Source organism: Staurois parvus, unplaced genomic scaffold (genome assembly GCF_062004578.1).
Source record: "Staurois parvus isolate SC_StPar_1 unplaced genomic scaffold, SC_StPar_1.0 ptg000021l, whole genome shotgun sequence".
Taxonomy (NCBI): Eukaryota; Metazoa; Chordata; class Amphibia; order Anura; family Ranidae; genus Staurois; species Staurois parvus.
This window is the reverse complement of record NW_028317817.1, coordinates 5,731,173-5,751,859: the sequence shown is the minus strand read 5'-3', so window position 1 is coordinate 5,751,859 and position 20,687 is coordinate 5,731,173. Positions and strand designations below refer to the sequence as shown.

The 20,687-nt window shown below is 40.4% G+C and overlaps 1 protein-coding gene across 1 annotated transcript in view; it reads left to right on the top strand.

Annotated features, from left to right (window-relative positions):
* Window positions 1-20,687, top strand: part of TGFBR2 (transforming growth factor beta receptor 2) — a 134,637-nt gene that overhangs the window by 88,823 nt on the left and 25,127 nt on the right. Inside the window, exons 3-6 of the mRNA XM_089690798.1 lie at window positions 6,605-6,795; window positions 7,681-7,749; window positions 8,473-8,644; window positions 10,122-10,315. Coding sequence (XP_089546924.1) covers window positions 6,605-6,795; window positions 7,681-7,749; window positions 8,473-8,644; window positions 10,122-10,315 — 626 coding nt within the window. The remainder of the gene's footprint in view (window positions 1-6,604; window positions 6,796-7,680; window positions 7,750-8,472; window positions 8,645-10,121; window positions 10,316-20,687) is intronic.

Sequence of the window (20,687 nt, the reverse complement as noted above, 5' to 3'; positions counted from 1 at the left end):
TTCTGCCAGCAGTGATCACATGCAGAAAATCCGATAGGCTGGCTGTGCTGAAGCCGAACAGTGTATCAACTTCAGTGCAACCAGCCTGCCCACAGATGGATTGTAATCTACCCAGTCCCTGATAAACCAGCTGAGATTCCATCCATCCATGGCTGGCTTAAGCTATTCACTCATGTCATTTCAGATTATCCCAACCACGGCACTACCTTCTTGGAGTTTGCATGTTCTCCCTGTGCCTACGTGGGTTTTCTCCGGGTACTCCGGTTTCCTTCCACACTCCAAAGACATGCTGGTAGGTTAATTGGATCCTGTAAAAATTGTGCCCTAGTATGTGACTGTATGAATGTAAGTTAGGGACTTTTATTTTACGCCCCTTGAGGGTTAGGGACTGATTTGAATGTACAATATATACACTATGTTGCCAAAAGTATTGGGACGCCTGCCTTTACACATGTATGAACATACCAGTCTTAGCCCATAGGGTTAAATATTGAGTTGGCCCACCCTTTGAAGCTTTAAAAGCTTCAACTTTTATGGGATAGCTATCCACAAGGTTTAGGAGGGTGTCTATGGGAATGTTTGACCATTCTTCCAGAATCGCATTTGTGAGGTCAGGCACTGATGTCGGATGAGATGGCCTGGCACACAGTCTCCACTCTAATTCATCCCAAATGTGTTCTATTGGCTTGAGGTCAGAACTCTGTGCAGGCCAGTAAAGTTCCTCCTCCCCAAACTCGCTCATCCATGTCTTTGTGGACCTTGCTTTGGGCATTGGTGCGCAGTCATGTTGGAACAGGAAGGGGCCATCCCCAAACTGTTCTCACAAATTTGGGAGCATGAAATTGTCCAAAACGTTTTGGTATGCTGACGCCTTAACCTCCCTGGAGGTATTTCCAAGTGTAGCTTCGGGTAAAGTTTCAGCACCACAAACGGTAACCCCGAGCTACACTCGGGAATACCTTGCAGCTTCTTCTTCAATTACCTTGTCCTGCGCTTCCGCGATGTCCCCCCTGCAGCGCCCCAGGCAATGTCCTCTGGCCGATGCCGGCATCTGTCTTCTGGGTTCCGTTCCCTGTGACGTCAGGACGTATGGAGACGGAACGGCGGGAAATTTAAAAATGTGAAAAAGTGACATTCACTAAATACACTAAAATCACATAGTAAAACATTACTGTATCAAAGCATTTCACATACATTTTGCCCGAGTGCTTTGTCCTGTGCCCTGCCTACATTTTTACCGTTCTTTCTGCCTCCCTTTAGGTCAAAATCGGTTTTAGACCAGCTAGAAAACAGTGATAGTAAATTAGAACTACTTGCAGAATTGAGTGATAATGATTCGTGGGGAAATTCGTCATCAGACACTGAAAACGATTTTGTGACTTTGCTCAGTGATGTGCGAACTTGGCGCTGTATTTAAAATTTCAGTGTTTTTGGTTTGATTACAATATTGAATTAAATTTATTATTATTATATTATTATTTTTTATGATTATTTATTAAATTATAATTTATGATTTTGTGTTTCAAATTTAACATACCTGGGATGTTTACTAGACTTTTGTTCGGACAGATTTTAGTGAGTTATTCCTAAAAATTACAGGCCTACAATAAAAAAAAAATACATATTTACATGCAAAAAAATGTACTCCTTTGAGCACAGAAATACTGACATAATCAGACCGCTAGGGAGGCTATGAGTTCCTGCACTAGAACCAATGGGTATTCCAATCCCTGAAAAACAACCCCACACCATAATCCCCCCTCCACTAATCTTTACACTTGGCACAATGCAGTCAGGCAAGTTCCGTTCTCCTGGCCAAACCGAGACACGTCCATCAGATTGCCAGACAGAGAAGTGTGATTCGTCATTCCAGAGAACACATCTCCACAGTTCTAGAGTCCAGTGACGGCGTGCTTGACACCACTGCATCCGACGCTTTGCATTGCACCAGGTGACATAAGGCTTTGATGCTGCTGCTCGGCCATGGAATCCCATTCCATGAAGCTCTCTAAGCACTGTTGTTGTGCTAATCTGAAGGCCACATAAAGTTTGAAGGTCTTTAGCTATTGACTCTGCAGACAGTTGGCGACTTCAGCATGCGCTGACCCCGTTCTGTTATTTTATGTGACCTACCACTTCATTGCTGAGTTGCTGTTGTTCCCAGTTGCTTCCACTTTGTTATAATACCACTAACAGCTGACAGTGGAATATTTAGTAGCAAGGAAATTTCATGGATGGAATTATTGCACAGGTGGCAACCTATCACGGTACCACGCTTGAATTCACTGAGCTCCTGAGAGAGACCCATTCTTTCACAAATGTTTGTAGAAACAGTCTGTATGCCTAGGTGCTTTTATACACCTGTGGCCAGGGAGGTGACATGAACACCTGAATCTAATGAATTAAATGGATGTCCCAATACTTTTGGCAACATAGTGTATATGTAAAGCGCTGTGTAAATTGATGGCGCTATATAAGGACCTGTAATAATAATAATAATAATTAAAGGAAGGGGGACATCAAATGAAAGAGGAAGCCTCCAACAATGTAAACATACTTAAAATTTATTAAAAGAACAGTAACAGAGGTTTATGAAGTGTTTTATCATAAACAGGCTTTTCAAGTAATTTAGGAAGAAGTTGTTTTATAAGGAAACATGGGAATAACTAGAAAAGCTACAATTTCTGGGGAAATTGTGTGAAGTGTTCTTGCCTGCTCACACACCTGGGTTCCTATGGCAACTCACTCTACAGCAAGGGCAGAGAAGAGTGGTTAAAAACAAACTGCTCCAACTTGCTCACTTCACTGGCAGTTGCCATCTTCAAACATATGTAGTTTAAAAACTATAAATCCTACACCGAAGAGCTTTATATTGTGAGAATCACAAGACCCAGACCTACATTTTGCTGCATAGTATGTCTCTGAAATATTAAAAATGAAGGCACAGTCGCAGTTTAGAAATTGCCCTTCAAATTTGAAGTGGCTAGAGTGGAGTTTCAATGAATGCCAATGGGTAGCGTGAGTTGCAAACGGTCATATTGTGAAAACTATCAGAACTATGGCCGTTGACATTTTGAGTGGCAGCAGGGATAGCTGAACGTTTTGATATAAGATTTGTGTAGGTGGGCTTGAAAATGAGGGAGTGATGGCAGTTTAGAAATCATGTCCTGATTTTTCAGCTCACACTCTAGCTTTTGTCAGCTCCCACTTGAACATTCCGCCATTCATTCCTATGGGACCAATTTCACCACAAAAACGCCGATATTTCGTGAACCATTCGGCGAAGCGTTCCACAAAGTAATAGCACACCGATCGGGAACAATCCGCACGTTTCGGTATATTACTGTCTATGTAGTGTAAAAACTGTGGGAGGAGTTAGGGTGGTAAATTTGGCTATAATAATAAGACTATATATGTGAGATAACAGTTAGTGGTCTTGACATGCAAGAACACTTAATTAGCTAGACTTCAATATTCCAGACCATAGCCTCTGCCTTTCCATAAACCAGGCTTAGGGGTGTATGACCCCTGTACCCCAACCATAATTATAACGTACAGTTATCAGATGAAAGCAAATGTTATCAGATGGCAGCAGACTAGTCATCTGCTGTATCCTAGTGTCAGTAGTAGGTTATTTTTAAAGTGGCTGTAAACCCTTACATATACCCAGTGAAGTGACTGGCCTCAGGTGATACACAGAGATGAAGCAAATCCTCCTACATAAGTTGTACCTGTTTATTTATAGCCACCTGTCCCTTACATCCATTCAAAATATAAAATGTTTACAGGATCTCTCAGCTCTGAAAAGTAAGGGGTGGAGAGCTGAAGTTACAGTTAGGCTACGTTCACACTAGCCTTGTGTGCAGGCGGCAGAGAGGCGTTTGGGAAGCGTTTTTACCGCTTCCCAAACGCCTCTGCCAATTCTGCACATTACAGCACATGGTGCTGTTCTAACAGGAGCGTTTGCGTCGCGTCGTGTTGCGTCGCGGCAAAACGGACGCCTCTGGTCGAGTCAGGAGGCTTTGAAGCCTCCTATTCTCGTCTATGGTGCCGCTCCGCAAACGCCCGGTCGGCGTTTGCGGTGCGGTTGTGACGCGGTTGCGGGGGGTGTTTGCGGAGCGGTAACACCACTCAAATGCATTATAGGCGTTTGTGGGGCGTTATTAACGCTCGGCAAATGCCTAGTAACCGCCGCTAAACCGCGCATGCGGCGTTTGCGGAGCGTTTGCCGAGCGTTAAAAACGCTCCGCAAACACCGGACCAACGCTTGCAAACACTATAGGGGCGTTTGGCAAGCGTTGGCAAAACAGCCTAGTGTGAACGAGCCCTTAGGTCCATATATATTTGGACACTGGCACAATTGTAGTTTTTTTCAGGTATTTACCAAAACATATTCAGGCTATAGTTAGATAATGGATATGGGATGAAAGTGCACACTCTCAGGATTAATTTGAGGGTATGTGCATCCAAATTGGAGGAAGGGTTTAGGAATTACAGCTCTTAAGAGTAGCCACCCTCTCTTTTTCAAGGGACCAAAAGTAATTGGACAATTGAATATAATCATAAATTAATTTTTAAAATTTTGTTTAGAATCCTTTACTGGCCTGAAGTCTGGAACCCATGGACATTACCAAAGACTGGGTTTCCTCCTTTCTGATACTTTGCCAGGCTCTAACTGCAGCTGTCTTCAGTTGTACTTTGTGGGTCTTTCTGCCTTTAGTTTTGCCTTCAACAAGTGAAATGCAGGCTCAATTGGGTTGAGATTAGGTGATTGACTAGGCCATTGCAGAATATTCCACTTCTTTGCCTTCAAAAGCTCCTGGGTTGCTTTTGCAGTTTGTTTTGGATAATTGTCCTTCTGTACTGTGAAGCGCCGTCCAATCAACTTTGCTGCATCTGGGCTGACAGTATATTTCTAAACACTGCAGAATTCATCCGGCTGCTTCTGTCTTCTGTCACATCATCAATAAATACCAATGACCCAGTGTCACTGGAAGCCATGCATGCCCATGCCATCACACTGCCTCCACCATGTTTTACAAATGATGTTGTGTGCTTTGGATCATGAGGTGTTCCAAGCCTTCTCCACACATTTTTCTTCCCTTCATTCTGTTACAGATTAATCTTAGTATCATCCATCAAAAGAATGCTTTTCCAGAACTGGTCTGGCTTTTTTAGATATTTTTTGTAAAGGTTTACTCTGGCTTTTCTATTCTTAACTATTGTGAATGGTTTGCACCTTGTGGTGAACCCTCTGTATTTGCTCCCATGAAGTCTTCTCTTGATTGTAGACTTTGACAATGACACATCCACCTCCTGGAGAGTGTACTTCACTTATCTGGATGTTGTGAATGTTTTTTCTTTACCATAGAGAGGATCCTGTGATCATCCACCACTGTTGTCTTTCGTGGACGTCCATGCCTTTTTATGTTGCTGAGCTCACCAATGCGTTCTTCTTTCCTCAGAAAGTACCAAGCTGTTGAATTGGCCACTCCTAATGTTGCTGCTATCTCTCTGATGCCTGTTTCACTTGCATGGAGAGCTCCTTTGAATGCATGATGTAGGTTCACAGCAATATATTCCAAATGCAAATACCACACTTAGAATCAACTCCAGACCTTTTTCCTGCTTAACTGATGAAGAAATAACGAAGGAGTAGCCCCCACCTGGCCATGAAACAGCTTTTGATTCAGTTGTCTAATTACTTTTGGTCCCTTGAAAAAGGGGGGATGACTAGTCTTAAGATCTGTAATTCCTAACCTTTCTTCCAGTTTGGATGTACATACCCTCAAATTAAACCTGAGAGTGTGCACTTTCAGCCCATATCCATTCTATAACTATAGCATGAATATGTTTTGGTAAATACCTGACATAAACTAAAATTGTGCCTGTGTCCAAATATATATGGACCTAACTGTACATCAGTGAGGAGAGCTCTGAAATCTGATTGAAGGGAAGGTACACCCCCCCCCCCCTCACACAGCATACAAGAACAGAGCTGAGGCTGTCAATCACAGGCTGTGCTGTCCCTGTCACAATTTCTCTTTTGGTGTCAGGAAAACATGTCAGAAGTGACTCAAACTGATAGCAGAAGAAGACAGCAAGGTATTATTTATTCATATTTCATGTCAGAGGTTTATAATCACTTTGTCAGTTTTGAGTTCATCGTGTTTTTACCTTTACATCTGATTAAATTAACTGCTACAAAATTTAGTAACCATGCTGTCCTTTTAAGATGATAGGACTTAGCATTTGTGCTTCGGGGGCACAAATAAAGCAAGAACACTGATTCTCAGAAATAATACCTAGAGTAAAGAGTGGGTATTATCCATGTGCGGTGCCCGTGCAGTGGTTCACCACAGAAGATGCAACAAATCTGCTGACCCGTCTTGAGAGTTTGGATTTCCTTAAGGAATTTACAAATTCTGCAATGTTTGTGGTATATCAGTGACTTGAGTCAGACTAGGTTGAGTATTAAAAGTCTTATCCCCATGATTATCTGGATATCAGCATCCTTAGATCATGTTGATGTTGCATTTACCTCAATATAAATACTTCATTGTCAGTCTGTGGGTTCTACAACTATGTTCTGTTTTATTTGCAGGAGAAGCAATGGTTCTTCTGTCACTGAGGAAACCCTGTGTCATGACCCCAGACTGAAACTGTATGAACACAAGCTGGATGACTATAATGCCTCAAAGTGTCACATGAAAAAGAAGAATCATTTAGGAGATACAATGTTCATATGTGCTTGTAAAAGTGATGGGTGTAATTCTGAGTTTATTTTTGAAAATGGTAGGTACAGTTTGTGTCTGCAAGCCCTTTTCAAATATTAACCTTCCCTTGTTCTGTTTCAAGCCAATCCTTTATCTATCTGTCTGTCTATCTATCTATCTATCTATCTATCTATCTATCTATCTATCTATCTATCTACTTATCTATCTTTTGTATCTTATATACTCTGTCTAACCCATTTAAAAGCAGGTGATTCAGTATATAGCTAATTTTGTATTCGGAAACTGTTTTGCATTCAAATAAAGCTAAATTCCAGGCACAAAAACGTTTACTAAAGAATATTCCTCAAAAGCCATAATAGGTATAATTCCACTTTGTGTGTACCAAATGCCTTTGCAAACCTGAATAGTACCCTGTAAAAGTAGCATTGACATCATTGCTCTGCTGCTCAGAGTCCCAGCAGGCCCTCCCACTATAGGCTTCCTGCAGAAAACTACAGAAGGGCCAGATACAAGATCTGTCACCCTGCACAAGAGGAGAGCAGAGGTGACTGGTCTTGATTACAGGACACTCCTGCACAGAGGTAAAGTTCCACACTGAATTACTCCACAGATATGGAAGAAGTACACAAAGCACACCAAGATTCAAGCAAGTATACACCTACCTCTCCTACCTCTCGTATTTAGACAATTTTTGCTTATCCCAGACTTTAGCACACATAATTAGTATGTAAATGTTGTGGTAGTAAGTAGAAGTAGGGGTGAGCACTGTTTTATTTACTGCCATGAGTAGTATAATGGTTAGGGACAGCCTTATCATATTTTAGAGTGCTTTATGAAGCAGAGTTTTTAGCAAATCATTCTTGAATTGGTACACAAATATTACTACTAACTAGTCTTATTATTGTTTCTTATTTTCTTTTGTTTTGTTTTTTTATTTTTGCAGCAACAGCAAAAAAGCAACATACAGAAAGCATGCATCACAAAGTCATAGATGAAAGCAACAGTTCTAAGGGTAATGCTTTATATTGTTACCATATATTAATTTTTATAGAACCGTCTATAGACAAACGTTTTTCTTTAGTTTTGTGATCAAATATTGCATAATGTTGGCCATGAAGAAAGTTTGCAATCTAAAGTGATTGTGAAGTCAAAATATATATATTTTTTAACAGCAAACATGTATTACACAGAGTGGCCCTGAACATCTTCTTCTTGGGTCCCCCACCATCTTTCCTAGCTCTTCCTTTTTTCTGTGCGTCCCCATAGTAAGCAGCTTCCTATGGGGCTTACGTGCAGGCTCGATCCCGAGACGTGCTGTCTGTGTCCATAGACACATATTATTTGAAAAGTGAAGCTTCACCTCATTTACTAAGCTGTGGAGCAAATTACCTTGCACCTCCAAAGTGCACACTGTATTTGCCTTTTTGTACATCAACCCCAGTGTGTTATAAGTATTTCATTCTACCATACCACTAGTCTACCAACCCAAGCTTCCCTCTCGGATATTGCAAGGAATGGTCACAGATTTCCAATTATAAAGGTGATTTATTTGTCTTGGAAATATCCTTTGAAAATAGGCTTGCCATGGCCCAGAATAGCCATATATATATATATATATATATATATATATATATATATATATATATATATATATGGAGTAAAACTAGTAAAACGTGTTATCCATACTGTAATATATAGTTGAATCCTGATTCACTTTTACTATATACTTCTGTAGGTAAAACAAAATCCTGGGAAAGCGAACCTGGAGGGAAGGTGAAAATATCAAAATTGTGTAAATTTTGTGATAGCCTACCATCAACATGTTTGATAAGTGATGGGAATTGTACAAGCTCCTGTGACAGAACTTCCATTTGCGAGTTTGCTGATGAAGTGTGTGTGGCAATATGGTAAGGCCAAGATTTAATGTTTGATTTTAGCTTGTCTGGCATGGAAAAAAATGCATTAGCATTTAAACTGAATTGATGGTATGATATATTTATTATAATACATATGGTTCCCAGTGTTTTTTTTTTATTTTAAGATTGCTTGTACCATGTTCTACATTCCATATTTTTTTATCCTTTAACCACTTGCCTACTGGGCACTTTTACCCCCTTCCTGCCCAGGCCAATTTTCAGCTTTCAGTTCTTTGAATGACAATTGCACAGTCATGCAACACTGTACCCATATGAAATTTTTAGCATTTTTTTCACAAAAATAGTGCTTTCTTTTTGTGGTATTTGCTAAACAAATGAAAAAATTACCAAAACGTTTTTCTTTGTTTCTATGATACAATTTTGCAAACAGGTAATTTTTCTCCTTCACTTATGTGTTTTGATGAGGCTGCACTGATAGGCACTGATGAGGTGGCAATGATAGCACTGATAGGCACTGATAGGCTGCACTGATGAGGCGGCACTGGTGGGCATTGATGAGGAGGCACTGATAAGGCTGCACTCATATGCGGCACTTATGGACACTAATATGCGGCAATGATGGGCACTGATAGGCGGCACTAATAGAAAGCACTGATTGGTCGCACAGATAGGTGGCACTAGTGGGCACAGTTAGGCGGCACTGGCAGGCACAGATAGGTGGCACTGGCGGGCACTGATGGGCACTGATGAGCTGCACTATTGGGCACTGATGGGCAGCACTGTTGGACACTGATGGGCAGTTTTTGGGCTGCACTGATAATAAGTGCCCTGATAATAAGTGCCCTGATTATCAGTGTAGATGTCTCCTTTGACAGTTGCCGGTTATCGGCAGTACTTTCCTCATGTTGTGACAGCGTGAGGAAAGTACTGCCAATAACTGGCAAGTGTATTTACATGGCGATCAACTGTGATTGGACACAGCTTATCACGTGATAAAAGGCAGCTGTGATTGTCCCTTTACTGTGTCATGTGATCAGCTGTGTCCAAAGGACATCATATGATGCCTTCCCAGAACTAGATGACCGTGCTGTAGCCATCATTTGGCTATAGCATGTTCAAGAAATGGTTAAAATATAAACTTCTAATACAATGCCTTGAGTTTCTGGCAAAATCAACAAGTATTATTTGCACCCATCTAACACTTTTAGTTGAATATTTAGAGGAGAACGGTATTTAGAGGAGAACAGTTAGAACCTATCAGGTTTATTATCACTTTATGTGTCTCTACTGGAGAGATCTCCTTTCAGGATTTCACAGGGAGTGGAAGGGAGGGCAAATTTCCCCTCTGGGAAGGCAGACAACAATAGAAGCCCAACAGTGGTCAGTCAAAATCGGCACTTCAATTTTTCATAGATTTATTAAAAAAACTTGAATCTATACAAAAAAATAACTCTTTATTGCCTTTTTTAAAATGATGCATTGTATATTTGCATTTTTTTCCTTTAAGGAGACATAATGACACTCACACAACTGAGGAGACACTGTGTCATGACCCCAAAGTTCTTCTTTATGGTTACATGCTTGATGAGAACACTGAACCATCTTGTATAATGAAAGAAAAGAAGATGGCTGGTGGGACAATGTTTATGTGCTCTTGCCACGAAGACGAATGTAATTTAAAGTTTGCATTGCAAGGTATAGGTATGTATTACTTACTTTTTAACACAATGCCATTTACTTTATTAGGCCTTATATACTTGTTAATGTATATTTGCTTAGTGTTTAAAGTGTATTTCCATTTTTGCAGTCACATTTGAGAAAACCCCACTAAATGTTTGTTGTGAGTTCCTATTCACACAACATATCTAAAAATAATGAAAAACAATTATGTCTTACCTTTTTATGTGTTTGTTCAGTGCAGGCCTCTGGGAAGACTCTGTACAATTTGAAATGAGAGAAAACTCAGTCTGTCTCCACTGACAAAGAGGGACACCCTTAGTTTCTCTTTATTAGCATACATGAAGAAATCATGCTTTTTAACCCTTTGTTTGTACAGACTGTATTCAAATGTATAATTGTTTGCTCTTTTCTGAAAATGCCAGGACTGAATGTCTTACTTAACTTCCCTTTCTCTGTAATGTTTATGATGGGGCTGGGGATTTAAAGCCTAAGTTTAGTTACATTTTTTTAAATCAGCATAAGGGTTGGTATTTACATTCAATGGAAAGTGCCCCTTGTGCTGGTGGCTGCTATCTTACCTGCAAGCTTCCATCCTCTGTTCCCCTTCTCTCCCAGTACCCTCTCAGCTGTAATCTTTTGATGTTTTGGGGATTAATACAGCCGCTGGACCTGTCATAACCACTCTTCAAGAGTGCTAATTACACCTGCCCTTTCAACCCCCCGCCTCTATTCATAGAAGCTGCACTATGGCTTCCATCAATAAAAATCACTCTATGAATGGAGTAAATGGGGAAGGGGGGCATAAGACAAATGATTTCAACTAAGATGACAACCCAGGACCACAACAAATGATGGCAGGATGGTGAGCAAGAGGAGCACAGGAGCATCTGTCCCCGAATCTCCTCTAAAGAAGTTTTAACGGGAAGTGCTCAGCTCTGACTACTTCTGATTCAGAGCAGTCAGGGTCCAATATAGTAGACCCCTGATATCGCTATAAAGAGAACATGTGACCTGCCCAGTGCTATGACATGTGCAAGTTTATAGCCTGCTTGTAATAGCAACACAATTAAATGTAAAAAAGTTAGATTTTTTAATTATAATAAAATAAATAGAAATAAGAAAGTCACTTAAAGCATAAGGTAACATACATATACAGGGGATGTTTATCTACCAAAATATTTGGAAATCTGTACAGCAGTTTTTTGATGCAAGACAGCTATTCTGACTCCATCTGTTGTAATAGTGACTTATTCTTTCCTGAGACCTCTATATCTGGCCTGAGACGAAGCAGAAACAATTGCTGCTGACAATCTGCATTAGCTTAAGCCCCCCACACTTGTCATCCATGAATATCTTTATTGCATGTTCAAGGGCTGAGGCAGACAATGTGACGCAGTAGATGTTGGCATTTGCAGTGTTTGAAGGTCAAAGGAATTTGTCTCCAGCCTCAGTGTGGATCTTGCAAGAAAAATAAAGGAACTCACAGTGGAAAAGGGAAGTTACATCATACAAAAGGGAAGTTTCAGAAAACTGCTGCAGGTAATACAATGACCACAGGGTGGAAGCATAGCCATAAACAAGTAACAATGAAACAACCATAGAAATAAACATAGATGCAGGGCCTACTTATCGAGCGGGCACCTGAGGTTCACATGGGGCTTCATTAGGGCTGGTCAGATCTAGGGGGATGTTGCTGGCAGTGCTGAGGTGTCATGGTAAACTGCATTGCATTGATTGCACAGAGTATGTTTAACCGCTTCCCGTCTGCCCTATAGCAGTAATACTGCTACAGGGTGGCACAGGTGTGCGCAAAATCACGTGTATGTATACGTGATTTTGCATATCCGGGTAGGGGAAGGCTATTCGCGGCCTTGGCTGTCAATCACCGGATCCCGGCCGATGATTACTCGCCAGCACCCAGTGATCGAGGAGCATTACCGATGGAGGGAGAGAACTGTATGTAAGCAATACAGTTCTCTCTCCTGTCAGCTCCTGCGCACTGTTTTGCATGGCTTTGCATAGCAGAGCCATGCTAAGCAGGATGCTTACAGTGAAGCGCACACACAGTAAAACAGCACACAGTTAACCCTTTGATAGCCCCACATGTTAACCCCTTCCTGCCCAGTGCCATTAGTACAGTGTCAGTGCTTTTTATTAGCACTGATCAGTGTATTGGTGTCACTGGGGATGTCAGTGACACCAAGTCAGTTCCCCCCAGTGTCAGAATGCCTGCCACAGTCCAACTATAAGTCACTGATCGCCACCAATACTAGTAAAAATTAAATTTCCATTATATATATCGCCATTTGTAAACGCTATAGCTTACATGTAAACCAATTAATTTACACGTGTTGGGATTTTTTTTTTTTTGCAAAGACATGTAACAGAATACATTTTGGCCTAAATTTATGATGAAATTTGATTTTTTTAATTTTTTTACTGGACATGTAAATAGCAAAAAGTAAAAAATATTGTTTTTTTCTCAAAATTGTCGGTCTTTTTTTTTTTTTATAGTGCAAAAAAGAAAAATCACACAGGTGATCATATACTACCAAAATAAAGCTCTATTTGTTGTAAAGAAAGGACATAAATTTCATTTGGGTGTAGCCGTGCATGACTGCGCAATTGTCAGTTAAAGTAACGCAGCACCATAACGCAAAAAATGGCCTGGCCAGGAAGAAGGCTAAATCCTTTGGAAGGCAAGTGGTTAAGACCCCATTTACACTTGTGCAAGTTGTCACGTGACCTTGGACATTAAAGTTGCATGACAAGTCGTGCCCCATGTTTTCTAATGGTAACCATTCATATATGTGCAATTTAAAGTTCCAGCGACTTCAAAGTAGTTCATGCACTACTTTGTTCTGACTTTCATACAACTTGAAGGCCATAAACTTCAATGTGAAATCTCAAAAGATGCACGAAAGATGTACTTGAATGTTTTACATGCAACAGTGGTGCACCTGTGGGTCCAACTTTGCAGAGGGACAAGACATATCCAAGTTGCATCCATCAAAAGTTGCGTTAAAATGTGCATCAAAGTTGCTCCAGCATTGCACCAAAGTTGCACTCAAACTTTGAAGTTGTACAAATGTGAATGGAGCCTAACTTCAGCTTTTTGTTAGCAGTGGTGCAGCTCACACAATATGCTGCCTACCATCTCCGAGTCCAAGCTGTCATAATTGCCGGTCTGGGCAGAGTCCGTGGTTGGGAGTGGGTTCACTGTCACTGTGCTGTCTGTGGCTGTGCCGATCCTGTTTTTCAGTATCTCACTTACACAAATCCTGTGAGTGAGATGTTGAGACAGGATTCAGAGGGAACAGTGCAATGTGCTGAAGAGGTCGGTGGTTTTATCTGCCTCCTTATCAGCTATCCAATCCCTGCTATGCCTTCCCTGAAAGCCCCGCCCTTACTCCACCTCCTGTTGTACACACACATACGCACGCGCACACACACACACACACACACACACACAGCACTGTGCTTTCTGTGTGTATGTGAAGCTGTGCAGGACAGTTGGCAAATTGGAGTACTCACACTATAGGTTGGAAAATAGGTGAGTGGAGTCTCTCATTGTCAAATGCCCCTGAAAAGAAATCCGTGTGCAGATTGATTTTCAGAGGAGAGTCAATCTTTTTCAGACAGCGAGTTGATATGTTGCCTCCTCGCCACCTGTTTTAATCCCCTAAATTCTGCATCGCCCTCACCACAACCACATGCATTGCACCCGGTTGCAGGGAAGTTGCAGCACGTACCATTTTATTTGAATGGGTTGCATTTGGTGAGTGGTAGTGCATCATGGCTGCAGCATGTGTAATCCCCCAGCTACTGCCTTGTGATGCTATGCAGTATCAGTGCAATGTAGATTCTGGACCATTGTACTGTTCCTTTTTTTTTTTCCTAAAAAGACTTTATTGAATGTTCACACTGACATTTCAAGTTCAATTGGTACTGTGCAGTACGAGGTGATGGATTGTCTCGCACTGTGCTGCGCTGAAAAAACTACTGCATGCAGTACGTTTTCCAGCATGCACCGCTGCAATGCACTGGTGTGAACTGCGCATTCCAGAGACAAGGCGTTTTGCCTTGTTAAGTGGTGAAACTATGCTGCAATAGCCACCCAACATGGTCCCACCACATCTGGTGTGAATATACCTTAAAGGAGGAGCAGTAAAACCACAGCTCAATTGCATGGCTTTTCCACTCCCAAAGACACATGTGAAAGACTCCTGAAAAAAAAGGCTGAAATTGGAGCATGTTTGTAGAGGCTCCAGTGCATTACTTTGCCCAGAGGCCAATGATGCTATTAAGATTGCCCTGCATAGATGCAATTGAATTGCCCATATAACTGGGGACAGCACAGCAGCATAACCAGATCCTTTACTTTTCTAGCAGCTGCGGTATAATTTAGTCAAGATTCTATCTCCAGTTTGCCAACAAAGCAAGGTGGGAGCTGCAGCACTGTCTCTTTCCTTCTCTTTGCATCTCCAATGGCAGCATGTTTTCACAGCAGCAGAGCATGGATGATTGCTAGCGCTGCTACTCCCTGTTCCAGTATGAATGTTTAGTTTGGGGGATTGCAGGTGACTGATATATGAAAGATACTTTTGGGCGCCTACTCTGGTTCCATTTATAAATACACAACATTAAATTATTTTTAATTATATATAACTGCATTAATTGGTGTGATTTTAATCTATCTCTAGAGTTTACCCTTAGTGAATGTAGCTGATACAAAATAAATCACAAGAAATACTTGTAAACACAATAAAAAACAGTACAAGTGTTGAACTAATCGATTACCAATCTTTGTTTAGCATCTTCTTAGAAAAGAAAATCACCTGTAAAACTATATGTGTGTACGAGCGCTTTACAAAATATGTCTGGTTCTTTTTTTGCATTGTAGAAAATGGCCTATTAAAATTGGGGAAAAATCAAATATGATAGTCCACTTTGACTAAACCAGCAGGTTGTTGCTCTGTCACTGCCAGCTGTGGCCAGTGAGGGAGCAACTTCCATTAAATTGGCAGCTTTCTCTTGGCGACTATGCCTCTTAGCAGGTATCACCAGTGGTTGAAGCACCAGTGTGATGCACTAGCAATCTGAAAAAATGGCATTTTTGAGGAAGCATTGTTTGTCCAAAATTGGCCATTCACTAGTAGAATTTTGTTTGAACATTTTCATTATAAGAATGTTTGTTAGATTTTCTAATAGTTAATGAGGTCAAATCAACAGTCATTTTTGATTACAGCGATGAGAAAATTCGAAGGAGGTGGATAGAAAGTTTTTATTGAATGATTCATTAAAATTGAATGTTAACAGCAAACATGTCGCAAGTACAGAAAAATAAGTTTTGATGTGCTAAAAATATAGTGCACTCCTACCTTCCTCTTTGACATTACAACACAGCTCTGAATACATGTATTGTCAGCCCTGCTTACTTCAATTTTGATGAATTACAAAGAGCACAAACCTTTTTCACATTTTCCCCTACAACAGGCTCCGCCTGTACGGCCACGTCTTTCATTCACAGCATCCTGTGAATAAAGAAGCTACAAGTCCCATCTACCACAACAGCAGATGGCTCATAGTTCTCAAAAGACTGCGAGGGCACTGATTAACACCCTCATATTCCATTCACACTTCCTCCAGCATTCAAACAGAAAGTCCATACAGAAGTACAGTCAAGAAAACTGCAGTAAGTTTCTGTAAGAGCCTGACATGCTTTTCAGGTTCTTGGGGCAAAAAAAAAAAAATCTAATTTTATTCTTTAGATTTGCTGCAGCATATTGAAATCTCTAGCTAATAGTGGTTAGTCACATTCAACTAAAACATGTGAATGGAATTAACTGTTACTAACTACAACACAACTTAGATAAATGAGAACCTTCACAGACATTGAAATTTATAATTATAGAAATATCCAGACACAAGTGATTGTTGGAATCCTGAAAGAATACATAAAAGAAATCTACAGAACTGTCTGTTTGACTGGTATAAGGTGTGATTGAGAGACTTACTACAGCACTCTATAGTTGGTTGAAGAGGTAGGAAAAGGGAGATATGTGTGTGTATGGATCCTGTCTTACGGGATAAGTTCATATGTGTGTAAAAAAAAAAAAAAAAACACAAAAAAAATAAATGCACATTTTTTTGCAGGCAAAAAAATGGGTGGAACATGTAACATGATACTAAAGGTGAATTTAGCCTGCAAATCATATGTAATCCATTATAGGTCATTATAGGTAATAGAAACATAAAAGAGAAAAGAGTGGGTAGTCTTCTTTAGCTCAAGACTCCATTCTCACTTGGGAAAATCAGTAACTAGTACAAACGGAAAATGTGTTGGTATAGATATAATTAGAGATGAGCGAATCGAACTAGGCGAACCGGAATTCGAGTCGAATTTCAGGAAATATTCGATTCGTGTCGAAACCGAAATTTTGCCTACTTCGGGTGCGCGAATCGAACATTTCCCGATCAGCCGGCAAAAGTGTCCCTGCAGTGAGCTCCGCTATTTCTGACAGTTCTCTGACAGAAGGAACACATGTTTAGCGGTTGAAACATTGTATCTATTAGTTTCCATTTAGGATACAGATGTTTCAACCACTGTACATGTGAAGAAGTTGTGAGAGAACTGTCAGAAATAGAGGAACTCTGCACATACACTTTTTGCCGGCTTGGAATTATTCTTCTTTTCATCCTACTTCTTCTTCTTCTTCATCCTCAGAAGAAGAGGATGAGGATGAGGATGAAGAAGAAGAAGAAGAAGAAGAAGAAGAAGAAGAAGTAGGATGAAAAGAAGAATAATTCCAAGCCGGCAAAAAGTGTATGTGCAGAGTTCCTCTATTTCTGACAGTTCTCTCACAGCTTCTTCACATGTACAGCGGTTGAAACATCTGTATCCTAAATGGAAACTAATAGATACAATTTGTATCTATTAGTTTCCATTTAGGATACAGATATTTCAACCGCTGTACATGTGAAGAAGCTGTGAGAGAACTGTCAGAAATAGAGGAACTCTGCACATACACTTTTTGCCGGCATGGAATTATTCTTCTTTTCATTATACTTCTTCTTCTTCTTCTTCTTCTTCTTCTTCTTCTTCTTCTTCTTCTTCTTCTTCTTCTTCCTCATCCTCATCTTCTGAGGATGAGGATGAAGAAGAAGAAGAAGAAGAAGTAGGATGAAAAGAAGAATAATTCCAAGCCGGCAAAAAGTGTATGTGCAGAGTTCCTCTATTCTGCAGATACACTTAGAGGAGCTCTGCAGATACACTTAGAGGAGCTCTGCACATACACTTTTTGCCGGCTTGGAATTAATCTTATTTTCATCCTACTTCTTCTTCTTCTTCTTCTTCTTCTTCTTCATCCTCATCCTCATCCTCAGAAGAAGAAGAGGATGAGGATGAGGATGAAGAAGAAGAAGTAGGATGAAAATAAGAATAATTCCAAAACGGAAAAAAGTGTATGTGCAGAGCTCCTCTAAGTGTATCTGCAGAGCTCCTCTAAGTGTATCTGCAGAATAGAGGAACTCTGCACATACACTTTTTGCCGGAAACCGCTGTATGGAGTGAATGTCCCAGAACTGTCAGAAATAGACTATTTATGACAGTTCTGGGACATTCACTGCATACAGCTGTTTTAACCGCTGTATGGAGGGAATGTCATGGAACTGTCAGAAATAGACTATTAATGACAGTTGTGGGACTGTCCTTCCATACAGCGGTTGAAACATTGTATGTATTTGTTTCCATAAATGGATCCATTTATGGAAACAAATACATACAATGTTTCAACCGCTGTATGGAAGGACAGTCCCACAACTGTCATTAATAGTCTATTTCTGACAGTTCCATGACATTCCCTCCATACAGCGGTTAAAACAGCTGTATGGAGTGAATGTCCCAGATCTATCAGAAATAGACTATTTATGACAGTTCTGGGACATTCACTGCATACAGCTGTTTTAACCGCTGTATGGAGGGAATGTCATGGAACTGTCAGAAATAGACTATTAATGACAGTTCTGGGACTGTCCTTCCATACAGCGGTTGAAACATTGTATGTATTTGTTTCCATAAATGGATCCATTTATGGAAACAAATACATACAATGTTTCAACCGCTGTATGGAAGGACAGTCCCAGAACTGTCATTAATAGTCTATTTCTGACAGTTCCATGACATTCCCTCCATACAGCGGTTAAAACAGCTGTATGGAGTGAATGTCCCAGATCTGTCAGAAATAGACTATTTATGACAGTTCTGGGACATTCACTGCATACAGCTGTTTTAACCGCTGTATGGAGGGAATGTCATGGAACTGTCAGAAATAGACTATTAATGACAGTTGTGGGACTGTCCTTCCATACAGCGGTTGAAACATTGTATGTATTTGTTTCCATAAATGGATCCATTTATGGAAACAAATACATACAATGTTTCAACCGCTGCATGGAAGGACAGTCCCAGAACTGTCATTAATAGTCTATTTCTGACAGTTCCATGACATTCCCTCCATACAGCGGTTAAAACAGCTGTATGGAGTGAATGTCCCAGATCTGTCAGAAATAGACTATTTATGACAGTTCTGGGACATTCACTGCATACAGCTGTTTTAACCGCTGTATGGAGGGAATGTCATGGAACTGTCAGAAATAGACTATTAATGACAGTTCTGGGACTGTCCTTAAATGCAGCGGTTGAAACATTGTATGTAAATGTTTCCATAAATGGATCCATTTATGGAAACAAATACATACAATGTTTCAACCGCTGTATGGAAGGACAGTCCCAGAACTGTCATTAATAGTCTATTTCTGACAGTTCCATGACATTCCCTCCATACAGCGGTTAAAACAGCTGTATGGAGTGAATGTCCCAGATCTGTCAGAAATAGACTATTTATGACAGTTCTGGGACATTCACTGCATACAGCTGTTTTAACCGCTGTATGGAGGGAATGTCATGGAACTGTCAGAAATAGACTATTAATGACAGTTCTGGGACTGTCCTTCAATGCAGCGGTTGAAACATTGTATGTAAATGTTTCCATAAATGGATCCATTTATGGAAACAAATACATACAATGTTTCAACCGCTGTATGGAAGGACAGTCCCAGAACTGTCATTAATAGTCTATTTCTGACAGTTCCATGACATTCCCTCCATACAGCGGTTAAAACAGCTGTATGGAGTGAATGTCCCAGATCTGTCAGAAATAGACTATTTATGACAGTTCTGGGACATTCACTGCAAACAGCTGTTTTAACCGCTGTATGGAGGGAATGTCATGGAACTGTCAGAAATAGACTATTAATGACAGTTGTGGGACTGTCCTTCCATACAGCGGTTGAAACATTGTATGTATTTGTTTCCATAAATGGATCCATTTATGGAAACAAATACATACAATGTTTCAACCGCTGCATGGAAGGACAGTCCCACAACTGTCATTAATAGTCTATTTCTGACAGTTCCATGACATTCCCTCCATACAGCGGTTAAAACAGCTGTATGGAGTGAATGTCCCAGATCTGTCAGAAATAGACTATTTATGACAGTTCTGGGACATTCACTGCATACAGCTGTTTTAACCGCTGTATGGAGGGAATGTCATGGAACTGTCAGAAATAGACTATTAATGACAGTTGTGGGACTGTCCTTCCATACAGCGGTTGAAACATTGTATGTATTTGTTTCCATAAATGGATCCATTTATGGAAACAAATACATACAATGTTTCAACCGCTGTATGGAAGGACAGTCCCACAACTGTCATTAATAGTCTATTTCTGACAGTTCCATGACATTCCCTCCATACAGCGGTTAAAACAGCTGTATGGAGTGAATGTCCCAGATCTGTCAGAAATAGACTATTTATGACAGTTCTGGGACATTCACTGCATACAGCTGTTTTAACCGCTGTATGGAGGGAATGTCATGGAACTGTCAGAAATAGACTATTAATGACAGTTCTGGGACTGTCCTTCAATGCAGCTGTTGAAACATTGTATGTAAATGTTTCCATAAATGGATCCATTTATGGAAACAAATACATACAATGTTTCAACCGCTGTATGGAAGGACAGTCCCAGAACTGTCATTAATAGTCTATTTCTGACAGTTCCATGACATTCCCTCCATACAGCGGTTAAAACAGCTGTATGGAGTGAATGTCCCAGATCTGTCAGAAATAGACTATTTATGACAGTTCTGGGACATTCACTCCATACAGCTGTTTTAACCGCTGTATGGAGGGAATGTCATGGAACTGTCAGAAATAGACTATTAATGACAGTTCTGGGACTGTCCTTCCATGCAGCGGTTGAAACATTGTATGTATTTGTTTCCATAAATGGATCCATTTATGGAAACAAATACATACAATGTTTC